The 14,879-nt window shown below is 48.8% G+C and overlaps 1 protein-coding gene across 1 annotated transcript in view; it reads right to left on the minus strand.

Moving 5' to 3' along the window:
- The window catches only part of LOC116364360 (glutamate receptor ionotropic, NMDA 2A), a 58,460-nt gene extending 43,806 nt beyond the window's left edge, over window positions 1–14,654 (minus strand). The window contains exons 1-2 of the mRNA XM_031817548.1: window positions 14,548–14,654; window positions 6,499–6,686 (exon numbers count right to left, since the gene is read on the minus strand). Coding sequence (XP_031673408.1) covers window positions 6,499–6,686; window positions 14,548–14,615 — 256 coding nt within the window. The 5' untranslated portion in view covers window positions 14,616–14,654. The remainder of the gene's footprint in view (window positions 1–6,498; window positions 6,687–14,547) is intronic.
- Window positions 14,655–14,879: the final 225 nt, after the last annotated feature.

Raw genomic sequence — 14,879 nt, forward strand, 5'->3', positions numbered from 1 at the left:
TAAAGGCTATGACATGATCTATTGATAGAGAGGTAGACAGTAAGTAAAGGTGATGACATGATCTATTGATAGAGAGAGAGAGAGGTAGACAGTAGGTAGTCTATGACATGATCTATTGATAGAGAGAGAGAGATAGACAGTAAGTAAAGACTATGACATGATCTATTGATAGAGAGATAGACAGTAAGTAAAGGCTATGACATGATCTATTGATAGAGAGAGAGAGATAGACAGTAGGTAGTCTATGACATGATCTATTGATAGAGAGAGAGAGATAGACAGTAAGTAAAGGCTATGACATGATCTATTGATAGAGAGGTAGACAGTAAGTAAAGGTGATGACATGATCTATTGATAGAGAGAGAGAGGTAGACAGTAGGTAGTCTATGACATGATCTATTGATAGAGAGAGAGAGAGACAGTAAGTAAAGGCTATGACATGATCTATTGATAGAGAGAGAGAGATAGACAGTAAGTAAAGGCTATGACATGATCTATTGATAGAGAGAGAGAGGTAGACAGTAAGTAAAGGCTATGACATGATCTATTGATAGAGAGAGAGAGATAGACAGTAGGTAGTCTATGACATGATCTATTGATAGAGAGAGAGAGAGAGAGATATTGACACAGACAGAGGGGGCACAGAAGTGTGGTGAGGAGGAGGAGACAGAAGGGGGTGAGGAGGAGGAGACAGAAGGGGGTGAGGAGGGGGAGACAGAAGGGGGTGAGGAGGGGTGAGGAGGGGGAGACAGAAGGGGGTGAGGAGGGGGAGACAGAAGGGGGTGAGGAGGGGGAGACAGAAGGGGGTGAGGAGGGGGAGACAGAAGGGGGTGAGGAGGGGGAGACAGAAGGGGGTGAGGAGGGGTGAGGAGGGGGAGACAGAAGGGGGTGAGGAGGGGGAGACAGAAGGGGGTGAGGAGTGTGAGACAGAAGGGGGTGAGGAGGGGGAGGCAGAAGGGGGTGAGGAGGGGTGAGGAGGGGGAGACAGAAGGGGGTGAGGAGGGGGAGACAGAAGGGGGTGAGGAGGGGGAGACAGAAGGGGGTGAGGAGGGGGAGACAGAAGGGGGTGAGGAGGGGGAGGCAGAAGGGGGTGAGGAGGGGGAGACAGAAGGGGTGAGGAGGGGTGAGGAGGGGAGACAGAAGGGGGTGAGGAGGGGAGACAGAAGGGGGTGAGGAGGGGTGAGGAGGGGAGACAGAAGGGGGTGGAGAGGGGTGAGGAGAGGGAGACAGAAGGGGGTGGAGAGGGGTGAGGAGGGGGAGGCAGAAGGGGGTGAGGAGGGGGAGACAGAAGGGGGTGGAGAGGGGTGAGGAGGGGGAGACAGAAGGGGGTGAGGAGGGGGAGACAGAAGGGGGTGAAGAGGGGTGAGGAGGGGGAGGCAGATGGGGGTGGAGAGGGGTGAGGAGGGGGAGACCAGAAGGGGGTGGAGAGGGGTGAGGAGGGGGAGGCAGATGGGGGTGGAGAGGGGTGAGGAGGGGGAGACAGAAGGGGGTGAGGAGGGGGAGACAGAAGGGGTGAGGAGGGGTGAGGAGGGGGAGACAGAAGGGGGTGGAGAGGGGTGAGGAGGGGGAGGCAGAAGGGGGTGAGGAGGGGTGAGGAGGGGGAGACAGAAGGAGGGGGTGAGGGGTGAGGAGGGGGAGGCAGAAGGGGGTGAGGAGGGGAGGCAGAAGGGGGTGAGGAGGGGTGAGGAGGGGGAGACAGAAGGGGGTGAGGAGGGGGAGACAGAGGGGGTGGAGAGGGGTGAGGAGGGGAGGCAGAAGGGGGTGAGGAGGGGTGAGGAGGGGGAGGCAGAAGGGGGTGAGGAGGGGGAGACAGAAGGGGTGAGGAGGGGTGAGGAGGGGGAGACAGAAGGGGGTGAGGAGGGGGGAGACAGAAGGGGGTGAGGAGGGGTGAGGAGGGGGAGGCAGAAGGGGTGGAGAGGGGTGAGGAGGGGAGACAGAAGGGGGTGGAGAGGGGTGAGGAGAGGGAGACAGAAGGGGGTGGAGAGGGGTGAGGAGGGGGAGGCAGAAGGGGGTGAGGAGGAGTGAGGAGGGGGAGACAGAAGGAGGGGGTGAGGAGGGATGAGGAGGAGGAGACGGTAATGTAACCATGGTAACTGTGTGACGGTAATACTGTAGACCGCTAGCTGGCTGTGTAAATGTAACCATGGTAACTGTGTGACGGTAATACTGTAGTCCGCTAGCTGGCTGTGTGAATGTAACCATGGTAATACTAGCTGGTCTATCTTCCTGTTATTAGCTATCATAGCAGGCCTACCAACAATATACCCTTATTCCTGAAGTGTGCACTCGTTGACTACATCCCAGACATTTAAAAAGCATTGGATTGGTGGAGGTACTTGTGGGAGTCTCCTATTTCTCATTCGAGTCCTTTCCTTTCAGATCACTGAAGGGAAGGGAACAAGTGTACACTTTGTGAGGAAGGACAGATAGTGGGACCAGAGTGCAACATGCTAGTGTACACTTTGTGAGGAAGGACAGATAGTGGGACCAGAGTGCAACATGCTAGTGTACACTTTGTGAGGAAGGACAGATAGTGGGACCAGAGTGCAACATGCTAGTGTACACTTTGTGAGGAAGGACAGATAGTGGGACCAGAGTGCAACATGCTAGTGTACACTTTGTGAGGAAGGACAGATAGTGGGACCAGAGTGCAACATGCTAGCTGTGTGGCCTGGTAGGGAAGGCTGTATTGTAGTGTAGTGGAGATGTAGTGGAGATGCTCTACATTGTAGTGATTAGTGACACTGTAGTGTAGTGGAGATGTAGTGGAGATGCTCTACATTGTAGTGATTAGTGACACTGTAGTGTAGTGGAGATGCTCTACATTGTAGTGATTAGTGACACTGTAGTGTAGTGGAGATTTAGTGTAGATGCTCTACATTGTAGTGATTAGTGACACTGTAGTGTAGTGGAGATGTAGTGTAGATGCTCTCGATTGTAGTGATTAGTGACACTGTAGTGTAGTGTAGATGCTCTACATTGTAGTGATTAGTGACACTGTAGTGTAGTGGAGATGCTCTACATTGTAGTGATTAGTGACACTGTAGTGTAGTGGAGATGCTCTACATTGTAGTGATTAGTGACACTGTAGTGTAGTGGAGATGCTCTACATTGTAGTGATTAGTGACACTGTAGTGTAGTGTAGATGCTCTACATTGTAGTGATTAGTGACACTGTAGTGTAGTGGAGATGCTCTACATTGTAGTGATTAGTGACACTGTAGTGTAGTGGAGATGCTCTACATTGTAGTGATTAGTGACACTGTAGTGTAGTGTAGATGCTCTACATTGTAGTGATTAGTGACACTGTAGTGTAGTGGAGATTCTCTACATTGTAGTGATTAGTGACACTGTAGTGTAGTGGAGATGTAGTGGAGATGCTCTACATTGTAGTGATTAGTGACACTGTAGTGTACCATTTTCCCTCAGGGAGCTGTATGGTCCAGGTACTGCTGCTCTCCCCTCCTCCCTCTCTCCCCTTTCTCATCCCTCTCTCCTCTCATCCCTCTCTCCCCTCCTCCCTCTCTCCCCTTTCTCATCCCTCTCTCCTCTCCTCCCTCTTTCCCTCAGGGAAAATGGTGTCCATTTAGTGGAGCTGTATGGTCCAGGTCCTCTCTCCTCTCCTCTCCTCTCCTCTCCTCTCCTCTCCTCTCCTCTCCTCTCCTCTCCTCTCCTCTCCTCTCCTCTCCTCTCCTCTCCTCTCCTCTCCTCTCCTCTCCTCTCCTCTCCTCTCCTCTCTCCCCTTTCTCATATCGCTCTCCTCTCCTCCTCTCCTCTCTCCTCCTCTCCTCTCTCCTCCTCTCCTCTCTCCTCTCTCCTCTTTCTCATATCTCTCTCCTCTCTCCTCTCCTCCCTCCTCTCTCCTCTCCCTCCTCTCTCCCCTTTCTCATCCCTGTCTCCTCTTCTCCTCTCATCCTTCTCTCCTCCTCTCCTCCCTTTCTCCTCACCTCCTCTCATCCCTCTCTCCTCCTCTCATCCCTCTCTCCTCTCCTCACTCTCATCCCTCACCTCCTCTCATGCCTCCCTCCTCTCCTCCTCTCCTCCCTCACCTCCTCTCATGCCTCCCTCCTCTCCTCCTCTCATCCCTCACCTCCTCTCATCCCCTCTCCTCCTCTCCTCACTCTCTCCTCTCCTCCCTCTCTCCTGAATCAGAATGAGTGAGCTAACTGTAAGTGGCTCTGGATAAGAGCGTCTGCTAAATGACTAACATGTCAATGTAGAGAGACATGAAGAGAGTGTTGGATATTATGAGAGACGAGAGGAGAGTGTAGGATATGAAGAGAGACAAGAAGAGAGATGAGGAGAGTGTAGGATATGTAGAGAGACGAGAAGAGAGGGTAGGATATGTAGAGAGACAAGAAGAGAGGTAGGATATGAAGAGAGACAAGAAGAGAGATGAGGAGAGTGTAGGATATGTAGAGAGACGAGAAGAGAGGGGTAGGTTATGTAGAGAGACGAGAAGAGAGGGGTAGGATATGAAGAGAGACAAGAAGAGAGGTGAGGAGAGTGTAGGATATGTAGAGAGACGAGAAGAGAGGGTAGGTTATGTAGAGAGACGAGAAGAGAGTGTAGGATATGAAGAGAGATGAGAAGAGAGTGTAGGATATGAAGAGAGATGAGAAGAGAGGGTAGGATTTTCAAGCAACAAGAGAAGAGGAAAGGAGAGAAGATGAGAGGAGAAGAGAAGAGAAGGGGAGAGCCGAGCAGAGGAATGGAGAGGGAGAGGAAAGAGGGAGGAGAAGAGAGGAAGGAAAGGAGCGGAAAGGAAAGGAGAGGAAAGGAGAGGAAAGGAAAGGAGAGGAAAGAGGGAGGAGAGGAGAGGAGAGGAGAGGAGAGGAGAGGAGAGGAGAGGAGAGGAGAGGAGAGGAGAGGAGAGGAGAGGAGAGGAGAGGAGAGGAGAGGAGAGGAGAGGAGAGGAGAGGAGAGGAGAGGAGAGGAGAGAGGGAGGAGAGGAGAGGAGAGGAGAGGAGAGGAGAGGAGAGGAGAGGAGAGGAGAGGAGAGGAGAGGAGAGGAGAGGAGAGGAGAGGAGAGGAGAGGAGAGGAGAGGAGAGGAGAGGAGAGGAAAGAAGAGGAGAGGAAAGAGGGAGGAGAGGGGAAGAGGAAGAGAGGAAAGGAGAGAAGAGGAAAGGAAAGGAGAGTAAAGGAGAGTAAAGGAAAGGAGAGTAGAGGAAAGGAGAGTAGAGGAGAGGAGAGGAGAGGAGAGGAGAGGAGAGGAGAGGAGAGGAGAGGAGAGGAGATGATAGGAGGGGAAAGGAAAGGAGAGTAGAGGAGAGGAGAGCAGAGGAAAGGAGAGCAGAGGAGAGGAGAGGAGAGGAGAGGAGAGGAGAGGAGAGGAGAGGAGAGGAGAGGAGAGGAGAGGAGAGGAGAGGAGAGGAGAGGAGAGGAGAGGAGAGGAGAGGAGAGGAGAGGAGAGGAGAGGAAAGGAGAGAAAAGGAGAGAAAAGGAGAGGAAAGGAAAGGAGAGGAGAGGAAAGGAAAGGAGAGGAGAGGAAAGGAGAGGAGAAGAAAGGAGAGAAAAGGAGAGGAGAGGAGAGGAAAGGAGAGAAAAGGAAAGGAGAGGAGAGGAGGGGAAAGGAAAGGAGAGGACCACAAACAGCGAGGTGTAGACAACACAGTGAAATGCTTACTTGCCAGTTCTCCTCTCTTGGACTTGGCTGAACAGAGGTGTAACAGTAGAGAAGACAGATGAAAAAACAGACAGAAATACATACAACCCTATTTACATACAGCCCTATTTACATATACCCTATTTACATACAACCCTATTTACATACAGCCCTATTTACATACATCCCTATTTACATACAACCCTATTTACATACAGCCCTATTTACATATACCCTAGTTAAATATACCATATTTACATATACCCTATTTACATACAGCCCTATTTACATATACACTATTTACATATACCCTGTTTACCTATAACCCTATTTACATACAACCCTATTTACATATAACCCTATTTACAAATAACCCTATTTACAAATAACCCTATTTACATATAACCCTATATACAAATAACCCTATTTACAAATAACCCTATTTACATATAACCCTATTTACAAATAACCCTATTTGCATATACTCAAATGTACATATACCCTATTTACATATAACCGTATTTACATATACTCATATTTAAATATAACCCTATTTACATATACACTAGTTACATATACCCCTATTTACATATACCCCTATTTAAATATAACCCTATTTACATATAACCCTATTTACATATACATGTATTTACATATACATTAATAACCACATATACAGTATAGAAATACAGGACTGGTTGAGGGAGGAGAGGACAGTGATATAGAAGGGTTAAATATGGTAGAGAGAGGAGAGGAGATGAAAGGAGAGTAGAGGAAAGGGCAGGAGAGGAGGAGAGCAGAGGAAAGGAGAGGAGAGGAGAGGAGAGGAGAAGAAAGCCGAGGAGAGGAGAGGAGAGCAGAAGAAAGCAGAGGAGAGGAGAGGAGAGTCCTACCATCTCCTATGATGGCCAGTATAGCCAGGTCCACCTGTCGTTTCCAGTGCGACCCTTTCTGCAGAGCGATGCCGTAGCCGGTGGTGGCGAAGATGTACCCGCTGCCGATGGTGACCAGCTTACAGCCATCGTCTCTGCCAGCAGCGTAGTTCAACACAGCAGCATCATAGATGAAGGCATCCAGTTTACTGTAACAAAAGACACAGAGGAACTATAAACTCAGTTTACTGTAACAAAACACACAGAGGAACTATAAACTCAGTTTACTGTAACAAAAACACACAGAGGAACTATAAACTCAGTTTCCTGTAACAAAACACACAGAGTAACTATAAACTCAGTTTCCTGTAACAAAAACACACAGAGGAACTATAAACTCAGTTTACTGTAACAAAAACACACAGAGGAACTATAAACTCAGTTTACTGTAACAAAACACACAGACAAAATTCCCACCGTGAAGCATGGAGGAGGAGGTGTGATAGTGTGGTGGGGCTTTGCTGGTGAGACTGCCTGTGATTTATTTATTTAGAATTCAAGGCACACTTAACCAGCATGGCTACCACAGCATTCTGCAGCGATACGCCATCTTGTCTGGTTTGCACTTAGTGGAACTATCATTTGTTTTTCAACAGGACAATGACCCAACACACCTCCAGTCTGTGTAAGGACTACTTGACTAAGAAGGAGAGTGATGGTGTGCTGCATCAGATGACCCGGTCTCCACAATGAGTGTGGGGGTCAAGACGGTTGGAAAAGCATTCCAGGTGAAGGTGGTCGAGAGAATGCCAAGAGTGTGCAAAGCTGTCAACAAGGCAAAGGATGGCTACATTGAATAATTAAAACTTAGATTAATACTTTTTTTGTTACTACATGATTCCATACGTGTTATTTCATAGGTGTGTCCAAACTTTTGACTGGTACTGTAGGTTTCAGTGTGTTTCACTTCTTCTAGGGACTGTGTGTGTGTGTGTGTGTGTGTGTCCAGTAGGTTCACCTCTTCACGGTCGGAAACTACGAGAAATAAACAATTTAATTTAATTTCATAGTTTAAAAACATTCTACATTCTACATTCTACATTCTACATTCTACATTCCAGGCTCCAAATAACCATTGGAGCCTGGAACCCTAATGGACAAGGGATCTGAAAGACGGCAGAGAGCTGAGGAGATTTCACATCGACCTTGCTGCACTCTCTGAAACTCCACTGGCTGGTGAAGAGCACCTGTAGGAGAGGAAAGGCAGATAGACCCTTTTCTTGAAAGGAAAGCTGGCTGGTGAACCAAAGATCCCTGGACTGGGGATCGGCTATTAACAATGAACTCATCGGCCACTTCGACAAACGCCTTATGACCATCCGTTTGGTGCTTTGCAAACAATCAAATGACTCCAACCCTTTGACTCGCAGGATGAAGTTAAACAGAGTTTACTCCGCTACTTTGTAGCTAATCGTTCTGAAAGTAGTGGGTCGCGAGCCAAAAGTGGTCCCCGGGTAAATTGCGTACTACGTCACATATGTGTCAGATATATCCACCAGGTCATTGCACTCGCTCGCTCTGCCGTGTGTGCGTCTTTGCTAACTGTCACTCAAATGGCAAGGGGCTGAAGCTCATTGAAACATACTGGAACATAATGAAGTCCGCCATCCTCAACACCTGCAATGACAACCTTGGCTATTAGACCAAAAAGAACCCCACGATTGTACGACCCAAAAGAACAAGGACCCCACCAACCGTAAGACCAAAAATAATGACAGCACCAACAGTAAGACCAAAATAATGACAGCACCAACAGTAAGACCAAAAATAATGACCCCACCGACCGTAAGACCCAAAAGGACTGGTCTGACGAGAATGCCTCAGAAATTGAACAGCTCATTGACACCAAGCGGGGAACCTTTTGTGCCTGGAAAAACGATATCAACTGCAGGGCCAAAAGAGAAGCTCCCTCCACAGTGAGATGTCCAACGCCGGGAACTAAAAACCACATGGTGAACAGAACAGGTCCTGGAGATCCAGGAACTAAAAACCACATGGTGAACAGAACAGGTCCTGGAGATCCAGCAGCTGGCCGACTCCAGAGGCTTCTTCGATGCCACCAAGGCCATGTACAGACCCAGTCACCGTGGCCTAACACATCCCTCACCACCAAGGCCGTGTACAGACCCAGTCACCGTGGCCTAACACATCCCTCACCACCAAGGCCGTGTACAGACCCAGTCACCGTGGCCTAACACATCCCTCACCACCAAGGCCGTGTACAGACCCAGTCACCGTGGCCTAACACATCCCTCACCACCAAGGCGGTGTACAGACCCAGTCACCGTGGCCTAACACATCCCTCACCACCAAGGCCGTGTACAGACCCAGTCACCGTGGCCTAACACATCCCCTCACCATCAAGGCCGTGTACAGACCCAGTCACCGTGGCCTAACACATCCCTCACCACCAAGGCCGGGTACAGACCCAGTCACCGTGGCCTAACACATCCCTCACCATCAAGGCCCTGTACAGACCCAGTCACCGTGGCCTAACACATCCCTCACCACCAAGGCCGTGTACAGACCCAGTCACCGTGGCCTAACACATCCCTCACCACCAAGGCCGTGTACAGACCCAGTCACCGTGGCCTAACACATCCCTCACCACCAAGGCGGTGTACAGACCCAGTCACCGTGGCCTAACACATCCCTCACCACCAAGGCCGTGTACAGACCCAGTCACCGTGGCCTAACACATCCCCTCACCATCAAGGCCGTGTACAGACCCAGTCACCGTGGCCTAACACATCCCTCACCACCAAGGCCGGGTACAGACCCAGTCACCGTGGCCTAACACATCCCTCACCATCAAGGCCCTGTACAGACCCAGTCACCGTGGCCTAACACATCCCTCACCACCAAGGCCGTGTACAGACCCAGTCACCGTGGCCTAACACATCCCCTCACCATCAAGGCCGTGTACAGACCCAGTCACCGTGGCCTAACACATCCCTCACCACCAAGGCCGGGGTACAGACCCAGTCACCGTGGCCTAACCACATCCCTCACCATCAAGGCCCTGTACAGACCCAGTCACCGTGGCCTAACACATCCCTCACCACCAAGGCCGTGTACAGACCCAGTCACCGTGGCCTAACACATCCCTCACCACCAAGGCCCTGTACAGACCCAGTCACCGTGGCCTAACACATCCCTCACCACCAAGGCCGTGTACAGACCCAGTCACCGTGGCCTAACACATCCCTCACCACCAAGGCCCTGTACAGACCCAGTCACCGTGGCCTAACACATCCCTCACCATCAAGGCCCTGTACAGACCCAGTCACCGTGGCCTAACACATCCCTCACCACCAAGGCCCTGTACAGACCCAGTCACCGTGGCCTAACACATCCCTCACCACCAAGGCCGTGTACAGACCCAGTCACCGTGGCCTAACACATCCCTCACCACCAAGGCCCTGTACAGACCCAGTCACCGTGGCCTAAACCCCCTTCACTCCAAAGATGGGCAAAAGCTAATGAAGCGAATCAATCACAGTGGAAAAAGCACTTCGAGGAGCTCCTCAACAGCTAATGAATCAATCCAATCCCAGTGGAAAAAGCACTTCGAGGAGCTCCTCAACAGAAGCACAACAATTGATATTGACCACATCCCTCAGCGACCCACAAAGGAGGACATTGGAGAACCACCAAGCCTGCAGGACGACATGGAAGACCCACCTACCCTGCAGGAGGACATGCGAGACCCACCCAGCCTGTAGGAGGACAAGGGAGAACCACCTAACCTGCAGGAGGACATGGGAGACCCACCTAACCTGTAGGAGGACATGGGAGACCCACCTACCCTGCAGGAGGACATGGGAGAACCACCTAACCTGTAGGAGGACATGGGAGACCCACCTAACCTGTAGGAGGACAAGGGAGAACCACCTAACCTGTAGGAGGTGCAGATGCCATCCTTTAGAAGGGGAACAACAACGGCCAGATGAAATTCCAGCTGAAATCCTGAAGGAAGGCGGACCAGTGCTCCTACCACACATACATTCCCTGCTCCTGAAGATCCGGGATTAGGGAGGAAATGCCTGCAGAACTCAGGGGTGCCCTAATTGGTTAAACTTCTTGACGCAGCCATCCCGTTAGCGGGATCATTTTCATCAACATCCACTGAATTGCAGAGTGCCAAATTCAAATTAAATTAGTAAAAATATAAAATTTTCATGAAATCAGAAGTGCAATATAGCAAAACACAGTTTAGCTTGTTGTTCATCCACCTGGCGTGTCAGATTTCAATAAAGCTTTAGGCGAAAGCAAACCAAGCGTTGATGTAAGGACATCTCTCTCAGTAGACAAAATATTACAAACAGCTAGCAGCCAAGTAGATTGGTCACGAAAGTCAGAAAAGCAATAAATTAAATCGGTTACCTTTGATGATCTTCGGATGTTTGCACTCACGAGACTCCCAGTTACACAACAAATGTTCCTTTTGTTCCATAAAGATTATTTTTAGATCCAAAATACCTCCATTTGTTTGGCGCGTTATGTTCAGAAATCCACAGGCTCGAGCGGTCACGACATCGCAGATTCCAAATAGTATTATTATTATTATTGTTATTATTATTATTATTATTCCAAATAGTATCCGTAATGTCCACAGAACATGTCAAACATTTTTTATAATCAATCCTCGGGTTGTTTTTAAAATATAAAATATATAATCGATAATATATCAACCGGGACTGTAGCTTTTTCAATAGACACCAGACCTTTATAGACACCAGGCCTTTATAGACACCAGGCCTTTATAGACACCAGGCCTTTATAGACACAAGGCCTTTATAGACACAAGGCCTTTATAGACACCAGGCCTTTATAGACACAAGGCCTTTATAGACACCAGGCCTTTATAGACACCAGGCCTTTATAGACGCCATGCCTTCATAGACACCAGGCCTTTATAGACACCAGACCTTTATAGACACCAGGCCTTTATAGACACCAGGCCTTTATAGACACCATGCCTTCATAGACACCAGGCCTTTATAGACACCAGACCTTCATAGACACCAGGCCTTTATAGACACCAGGCCTTTATAGACACCATGCCTTTATAGACACCAGGCCTTTATAGACACCAGGCCTTTATAGACACCAGGCCTTTATAGACACCAGGCCTAAAGTGTTGGACTAGTAACCGGAAGGTTGCAAGTTCAAACCCTCCGAGCTGACAAGGTACAAATCTGTCATTCTGCCCCTGAACAGGCCGTCATTGATAATAATAATTTGTTCTTAACTGACTTGCCTGGTTAAATAAAGGTTAAAAAATTTTTAAAAAATGGCTGTCCTACTCTGTTGCGCAAGCAAAACTCTGCGAACACCCAGCTATGTTATCTTTCTCGCTCATTTTTCAAAATAAAAGCCTGAAACTATGTCTGAAGACTGTTGACACCTTGAGGAAGCCATAGGAAAGGAATCTAGTTGATAACCCTTTAAATGGAGGCAAGGAATCCAATGGAACAGAGAGCTTTCAGGAAAAAACAGCACTTCCTGGTTTGATTTTCCTCAGGTTTCACCTGCAATATCAGTTCTGTTATACTCACAGACACTATCTTTACAGTTTTGGAAACTTTAGAGTGTTTTCTATCCTAATCTGACAATTATAATGCAGATTCTAGTTTCTGGGCCTGAGAGAAAGTTTCATATGGGTACGTTTTCTAGCCAAAAACAAAAATTCTATAGACACAAGGCCTTTATAGACACCAGGAGCAAAATGAACCACTGTACATTATAGACACAAGGCCTTTATAGACACCAGGCCTTTATAGACCACCAGGCCTTTATAGACAACCAGGCCTTTATAGACACCATGCCTTTATAGACACCAGGCCTTTATAGACAACAGGCCTTTATAGACACCAGGCCTTCATAGACAACCAGGCCTTTATAGACACCAGGCCTTTATAGACACCAGGCCTTTATAGACACCAGTCCTTTATAGACACCAGGCCTTCATAGACACCAGGCCTTTATAGACACCATGCCTTCATATACACAAGGCCTTTATAGACACCAGGCCTTTATAGACACCAGGCCTTCATAGACACCAGGCCTTTATAGACACCAGACCTTCATAGACACCAGGCCTTTATAGACACCAGGCCTTTATAGACACCATGCCTTTATAGACACCAGGCCTTTATAGACACCAGGCCTTTATAGACACCAGGCCTTCATAGCCTTTGACTCTGTGAACCATCGTGCCTCAGATTCTATCCTGACAAATTGACCATAACACCGGGACTGCTGCATGACGTCAGCTACGGTGCTCAGGAACAGTGGTGCTGAAACGGAACCCTTCAAGGTGGAAACACTGGAGTTAAAACAGGGACAACATCCTGTTTTCAATTTTCATCGCTGTCATTCCTCCAACTCAAAGGTGGAAATCTGCCTCAGGGAGTCCGAAATCCTGTACTGAACAGATGGCTGACTCTTCAACCTGAACAGATTCAAAGGCCGAGAGCATAAAACCACCAACACTTCCATTGTGGAGCTTCAGTGATTCAGATGATGACGCCGTCATTGCCTACTGGGAAGAGGACCGTCAGATGATAACGCCGTCCCTAACCCACTGGGAAGAGGACCGTCAGATGATAACGCCGTCCCTGCCCACTGGGAAGAGGACCGTCAGATGATAACGATAAGGAAGAGGACCATCAGATGACAACGCCGTCACTATCCACTGGGAAGAGGACCGTCAGATGATAACGCCGTCACTACCCACTGGGAAGAGGACCGTCAGATGATAACGCCATCCCTGCCCACTGGGAAGAGGACCATCAGATGATAACGCCATCCCTTCCCACTGGGAAGAGGACCGTCAGATGATAACGCCATCACTGCCCACTGGGAAGAGGACCGTCAGATGATAACGATAAGGAAGAGGACCGTCAGATGATAATGCTGTCACCGCCCACTGGGAAGAGGACCTTCAGTGCATCCTGGATTCTTCCACCAAACCAAAAATGTTCCTGGGTCTAGTCCTACACATAAAAATGACCCAAATCCTTCAATTTTTTGTCATTTAGCAGACGCTCTTATCCAGAGATATTTACAGTAGTGAAGGAATACAATTTTATATGTCTTTCATACTGGTCCCCGTGTGGGAATTGAACCGACAACCCTGGCATTTGCAAGTGTCACGCTCTACTAACTGAGCTACACGGGACTTCACCAACCACCACCTGACAAAAATAAACATCTCCAGCTGGGAGGACAACCTAAAGACTATCCCCTAAACACCATATAAACATCTCCAACTGGGAGGACAACCTAAAGACTATCCCCTAAACACCACATAAACATCTCCAGCTGGGAGGACAACCTAAAGACTATCCCCTAAACACCATATAAACATCTCCAGCTAGGAGGACAACCTAAAGACTATCCCCTAAACACAACATAAACATCTCCAGCTGGGAGGACAACCTAAAGACTATCCCCTAAACACCATATAAACATCTCCAACTGGGAGGACAACCTAAAGACTATCCCTAAACAGCACATAAACATCTCCAGCTGGGAGGACAACCTAAAGACTATCCCCTAAACACCATATAAACATCTCCAGCTAGGAGGACAACCTAAAGACTATCCCCTAAACACAACATAAACATCTCCAGCTGGGAGGACAACCTAAAGACTATCCCCTAAACACCATATAAACATCTCCAGCTGGGAGGACAACCTAAAGACTATCCCCTAAACACCACATAAACATCTCCAGCTGGGAGGACAACCTAAAGACTATCCCCTAAACACAACATAAACATCTCCAGCTGGGAGGACAACCTAAAGACTATCCCCTAAACACCACATAAACATCTCCAGCTGGGAGGACAACCTAAAGACTATCCCCTAAACACCACATAAACATCTCCAGCTGGGAGGACAACCTAAAGACTATCCCCTAAACACCACATAACATCTCCAGCTGGGAGGACAACCTAAAGACTAGGGGATAGAGGTTAGGGGTCAGGGTGTGTATCGTACCCTGCTTTGAGGCTGACCAGTGCATCCTGTACTCCTCCTTGGTGATATTTCACCAGGTACTCGTGCATGTCGGGGTAATTCTTCCTGAGTTCCTCTCTGTTGAACCGTTAGGAACCGTCCCAAACGGAATGGGAGGGGGAGTATGCATACGGGTTCTGGAACTAGAGAGGGAGAGAGAGAGAGAGAGGAGAGGAGGGAGAGAGAGAGGGGAGAGGAGAGAGGGGAGAGGGATGAGAAGAGAGAGAGAGAGAGAGAAGAGAGAGAGAGAGAGAGGGAGGAGAGAGAGAGAGAGAGAGAGAGAGAGAGACAGGGAGAGAGAGAGAGAGAGAGGG

Source organism: Oncorhynchus kisutch, unplaced genomic scaffold (assembly GCF_002021735.2).
Source record: "Oncorhynchus kisutch isolate 150728-3 unplaced genomic scaffold, Okis_V2 scaffold1068, whole genome shotgun sequence".
Taxonomy (NCBI): Eukaryota; Metazoa; Chordata; class Actinopteri; order Salmoniformes; family Salmonidae; genus Oncorhynchus; species Oncorhynchus kisutch.